This window comes from Schistocerca gregaria, chromosome 3, assembly GCF_023897955.1.
Source record: "Schistocerca gregaria isolate iqSchGreg1 chromosome 3, iqSchGreg1.2, whole genome shotgun sequence".
Taxonomy (NCBI): domain Eukaryota; kingdom Metazoa; phylum Arthropoda; class Insecta; order Orthoptera; family Acrididae; genus Schistocerca; species Schistocerca gregaria.
Genome location: NC_064922.1, coordinates 468835572 through 468841706, shown reverse-complemented (window position 1 = coordinate 468841706; position 6135 = coordinate 468835572). Strand labels below are relative to the sequence as shown.

The 6135-nt window shown below is 47.4% G+C and overlaps 1 protein-coding gene across 1 annotated transcript; it reads left to right on the top strand.

The window, feature by feature from the left end:
- Positions 1-2580: 2580 nt before the first annotated feature.
- Positions 2581-6135, top strand: LOC126355214 (peritrophin-1-like). Its single transcript, XM_050005472.1, has 2 exons — positions 2581-2667; positions 5782-6135. The coding sequence occupies exons 1-2, from the start codon at positions 2661-2663 to the stop codon at positions 6003-6005; spliced, it is 231 nt and encodes a 76-aa protein (XP_049861429.1). The 5' UTR covers positions 2581-2660; the 3' UTR covers positions 6006-6135.

The following is a 6135-nucleotide window of genomic DNA, read 5'->3' as shown; positions in this document are numbered from 1 at the left end:
CATGCGTTTCCGGACATAAGTTCATTAGACGTTTTTGTTCCATATTCTCTCATGGACCAATCCCTAGGATTTGTACACGGTAGAAAAAAGTCATATACGTACGTGTGTGTGTGTTTTAGTGTGTGTGTGTGTGTGTTTTAGCCGAAGAGGGAGGCATATTGCACCACGGTTTCAACATTCCCAGCAGATAAACTAGGTAACCAACTTAGCAGTATACATCATCGCATAATGAGGCAAGAAACCTCAGTTCAGTTGCCGGTGAGGTATTTTTTGCATAATACGCTGTACATGGATTGTGCTGACACCGTGGGAAACTACTCCTGAAAACCGAAATTGCTACACACAAATAGTACAGCGATGGTTGTGATTTTGCTGACGCAGATTAAAGGCTGACGCAAAGTTACCTAACCGCCATGAACTGCACCTCGGTTCTGTTACATCTTAGAAAAGAGAGGTGCTACCATTCCATAAATAATGGAGTATCAAGATCTTATAAGTACGAGGGGTGGTCAGTAAGTAGAGGAACACATTTCTTTCTTGGAAATTTTTGATTGGAAAAACATGGAATTTGTTGTGGGACATCTTCGACTATTCCCGCCTTATTCCCTACAGTTTCATGTGGTTCCGATTCATGGCGGTGCTATAGGTAGCCTTCGAAATGACATTTATGACAGGTTCGTTCCAAGCATAGAGCTTTCATTGAACATGTGGGAGGAAAATCATAGTTTCGAAGTTATTAATAAGTGCTTGCAGAGTAACTATTGAGACCTGGTAATAACCTAAAGCACTATGAGTCGTTGAGCGGGGCGTACATCATCATCACAGCAATGTCGCTCAAACGTGTCTGATCTCCCGGGGCCAGCCGGCCTCACACAGCTGTAACTTCTGTAATGTTGGAATGTGCATACACTTTTGTTCGAGGTGATTGACTGATCACAATTAAACACCTCGCTGCTCAGCTGGACGTCTTTGCTGGTAGTGCTAACACACTCGTCCACCAGTTTGGGTACTCAAAAGTGTGAGTCCCTTCTGGTTCCTTGTCACCTAACAGAATCCCATAAAAAGCAACGAAGCCCCATCGGTGTGGAGTTGCTGGCGTTACGAAGCAGTACGTGGATGATGGTGAGGTTACTGGAATCTAGAATAAAACTAATCTCCTTCCAGAAAAACCATATGTTGCTTGACTTATTGAATGGCCGTCGTGCTATTCTACGTAGACAGAATCAGTTACTGCCAGCAGGTAGTTACGATAGGAAATCTACACCAGCCAACGACTAGAAATGGGTCAAAAAGTTGTCACTGAAAAACGCTGTCTCTGCCAGCTGCACGTCTGCTGTCCGTGCAGAGTCTAAACGCTGCTGGCTAGATGTCTTCCTGCCAGCGTATCATCTACTGGCTAACTTCCATCCACTACTGTCTGCCTATCCTAGCAATACATAGTCCATGCCCAGCCACCTAGCTGCCCAGACATAAGAGCCTGTGTAAGCAAACCTTGTTACCGTTCGTTGCCCACTGCGGACTGTCGTTCACCGACTGTGCGAGCACACATCACCACTGCGAGCCGCTGCCATTCGCCCGTCCGCTTACTGATCCAAGCATGTCGACATACCTATAAGATATTGTATGTAAATGCTGTTTCCGTGATAGGAAGTTGGGCACCCACCTCGTAGCTATCGACCACACTGTTGCAGTCATAGCTAGGGTAGTGAATAGCAGGCCTTCCTGACCGCTAGCACACCACTAGCCCAATCCTCTGTAGAGGTTATACCGACCTCTACAACTAAAATCAGCACATGCTTCTCCATCTCAAGCGTCCTGACTGAGTGGGGCCTGCCACCATTTATCATTTGAGGTACTACAGAACTTGTTTAGCTAATATACATTTGAATGTCGGCATAGCAGCTAATGCGTTGGTATTCCACGATATGGATACTTTTCATTGTAGAGGGCACTAGCTTATAGATATTTCTACTTGCACGTGTACAGTAGTACACTTACGTTTGCTAAAAGGTGGTTTGTGTAAGTAGGGACGATACCAAAATACGTACCCAGAGTAGAACATTTCTGTACACTAATACAAAACCAACACTATCGAAATAGAGGAACTCTATTTTACAGCTCATTACATACTACCTATTGATCAGACTAACGCATATCTGGAGTTTTCAGATACAGAAACACCCCATAACACTTTGTTGCTCTTATGGACAAGGATAGATTGCCACGACAGTCTTCGTACGAGGGGAATTCATATGGTTTTATTTACCACATTTATAAATAAAGTTATGGAATTAATTTTCGGTTAGTTTGCAGGTACATGTCAATATTCCTGGTACACAATAAAATTCCCGCATTATAGTACTGTAGCATTCCCAAATATGATAGCTTAACGTTCTCCACTTCATCAATGGAATTTTAACCTAGTTAAGAAAGGTCGTGACGTCTCACAAATTTTAATCTTTATCGGCTTTTAAGAGATAAATCTTGTAAAAGGAAACGCCCTTAACGTACTCTAGCACGGCGATCCCATTTGACGTATGCACTGATATGGAGCAGATTATGCGTGCCAGTGTGTATATAAACCGTCAGTGACATACGGTTTTACATCTTGTAATTATTTGAAACGTACGGACTCCACACGTCGCTGTTAACTATTCGTCATGAAGGGTAAGTCAAAATTATCTTGTAAGATAAATGGGAAAGACGTAATTCTCTTGACGCCTGAAACTTGTAACTCGTGAGGGTTCCTCGATGAAAACCACTTGGTGTCATCTTTGGCTTGTTGTTCGATGGTTACCTCCTTAATCGTACACAGTGCTTTAGGAAGATGCCGTTCATCTGCGTTTAAACAAAGAGAAACCGCCGTTCAGTTTAGAACTTCACAGTGAGAAGCTGTGGTCGCATTGCTTTGAACAGAATGCAGTTCTGATGTATGTAATAGCACGGTACTTCCCACGAAGATTTCTCTGTTGATTGACAACACGTGCCCATCTAATTCGACTCATATTTGACCAGTGATTGGCCCTGGCAATAGAAATGAAATGATATGATCGTATGGCATTTATTGGCCGGGATATCCACTTCGGGGTTCGACCGCCGTATTGCAGGTCTTTTTAGTTGGTCACTTCGGCGACTTGCGTGCCAATGATGATGATAATGGTGATGAAGGACACACAAGACTCAGCACTCTGCAGGGAATCGAGCCCGGGTGGCCTTGCGTGGTAGGCGGTACCGCTATCGCTGCGCTACGGAGGCGGACAGCAAGGGAAAAAACTGTACTTGGTGACGTTACACGTTTTGGACGCAATACGCACCCCTCTCGTGCATCAAGGTACAATTTCTTTCAAATACCTCCGCATCACCTCGTACGTTTTCCGCGAAAATGTGAGTACGGTACACTTTGCTTCTGATGTGACCCCAGACAGAAACATCGAGAGGATTCGAGTCGAGAGATCTCGAGGACCGTGTTTCAGGAGCCGGTAGCGCAATCAACCTTGGGCAACATAAGGCGTTATACACTCCTGGAAATTGAAATAAGAACACCGTGAATTCATTGTCCCAGGAAGGGGAAACTTTATTGACACATTCCTGGGGTCAGATACATCACATGATCACACTGACAGAACCACAGGCACATAGACACACGCAACAGAGCATGCACAATGTCGGCACTAGTACAGTGTATATCCACCTTTCGCAGCAATGCAGGCTGCTATTCTCCAATGGAGACGATCGTAGAGATGCTGGATGTAGTCCTGTGGAACGGCTTGCCATGCCATTTCCACCTGGCGCCTCAGTTGGACCAGCGTTCGTGCTAGACGTGCAGACCGCGTGAGACGACGCTTCATCCAGTCCCAAACATGCTCAATGGGGGACAGATCCGGAGATCTTGCTGGCCAGGGTAGTTGACTTACACCTTCTAGAGCACGTTGGGTGGCACGGGATACATGCGGACGTGCATTGTCCTGTTGGAACAGCAAGTTCCCTTGCCGGTCTAGGAATTGTAGAACGATGGGTTCGATGACGGTTTGGATGTACCGTGCACTATTCAGTGTCCCCTCGACGATCACCAGAGGTGTACGGCCAGTGTAGGAGATCGCTCCCCACACCATGATGCCGGGTGTTGGCCCTGTATGCCCCTGTATGCCTCGGTCGTATGCAGTTCTGATTGTGGCGCTCACCTGCACGGCGCCAAACACGCATACGACCATCATTGTCACCAAGGCAGAAGCGACTCTCATCGCTGAAGACGACACGTCTCCATTCGTCCCTCCATTCACGCCTGTCGCGACACCACTGGAGGCGGGCTGCACGATGTTGGGGCGTGAGCGGAAGACGGCCTAACGGTGTGCGGGACCGTAGCCCAGCTTCATGGAGACGGTTGCGAATGGTCCTCGCCGATACCCCAGGAGCAACAGTGTCCCTAATTTGCTGGGAAGTGGCGGTGCGGTCCCCTATGGCACTGCGTAGGATCCTACGGTCTTGGCGTGCATCCGTGCGTCGCTGCGGTCCGGTCCCAGGTCGACGGGCACGTGCACCTTCCGCCGACCACTGGCGACAACATCGATGTACTGTGGAGACTTCACGCCCCACGTGTTGAGCAATTCGGCGGTACGTCCACCCCGCCTCCCGCGTGCCCACTATACGCCCTCGCTCAAAGTCCGTCAACTGCACATACGGTTCAAGTCCACGCTGTCGCGGCATGCTACCAGCGTTAAAGACTGCGATGGAGCTCCGTATGCGACGGCAAACTGGCTGACACTGACGGCGGCGGTGCACAAATGCTGCGCAGCTAGCGCCATTCGACGGCCAACACCGCGGTTCCTGGTGTGTCCGCTGTGCCGTGCGTGTGATCATTGCTTGTACAGCCCTCTCGCAGTGTCCGGAGCAAGTATGGTGGGTCTGACACACCGGTGTCAATGTGTTCTTTTCTCCATTTCCAGGAGTGTATATCGACTTCCATCAGAAAAAGAATGTGCTGGTGCCTCATCATGCGTCCAAGACATCACCAAAGCCGCGCACGAGGCGTGGGTCACTTCCATACTCATTCAGATATGGGCCTCATTTTTCAAATACGTTTGTAGTATGACAGATCATAGTGAAGTCAGTGGCTACTCATGACCACTCATTCGCAGTTATCTTGCAGGGGGCGTGTCTGCTGACACGTCGAGTTTACTAGAGCGAGTTTGCTTCTATTATCGCATGCTTTCCTTCGTGTCACTTTTTGATGTTACTATGATACAATCTGTATACATTAATTGAATCAGGAATGTATATGCGCACAAGTTTAGACGATTCGGGGACAGATGGTAGACACAACTTTCCGTATATAGGGTAATTCACATTGGTTATGAAAGGAAAATCGTTGACGAACTAATGGTGGCAACATAGTGGGCAGGGAGAAGCACCAAACAAAAAGAAGAAGATTGTATATCTTACTGGAAATCTTGAAAAGGTTCGTTACTTAGCATCCCCAAGCAATTGCATAGTATTTGTGATGCCAATGGAAGCGCGTAAATGTATACATACGAACTTGACTCTAATTTTTTACGACTATCATTGCCTTTAGTGTTCCTTCGTTAAGAGCACGTGGCTCTTGGATAAATGGCAATGTGGAAATATTTTTCAATCTATTTGTGAATCACGAAGTTTAGCATCTATAAGACTGTTAAGCGTATTGCGACGGAATCGTGTGCATTTATCTTTGCTTACTGGTAATCACTCCAAGAAACTTTCCCTACGTTGGCGACAGTGCAGACCTGACTGCTCTTACTGTTCCAGTGCTGGCTTCTCTTCTGGCCGTGTGCGTGCTGGCAGCCGTGGTGTCGGCGGCCCCCAACTGCCCGCAGTACGACGGCTCCACGCCCGTCTTCTTCCCTGACGAGAACGACAGCAGCAGCTTCTACGAGTGCAGCAACGGCAGGTCCGTCCACATGGCCTGCCCCACTGGCACAGTCTGGAACTCCAACATCAACACCTGCGACTGGCCCCAGTCCAGGAAGTAGAAGGCACCGGACGATCGTCTGTCTCTCGATCGACATTACTTGGCATGATGATAAAAATGTGTTCCAATAAGTTTCACAATGTTCCATAATGTAACATTTGATTTTAAATAAATAGCAACTACAAAATTAA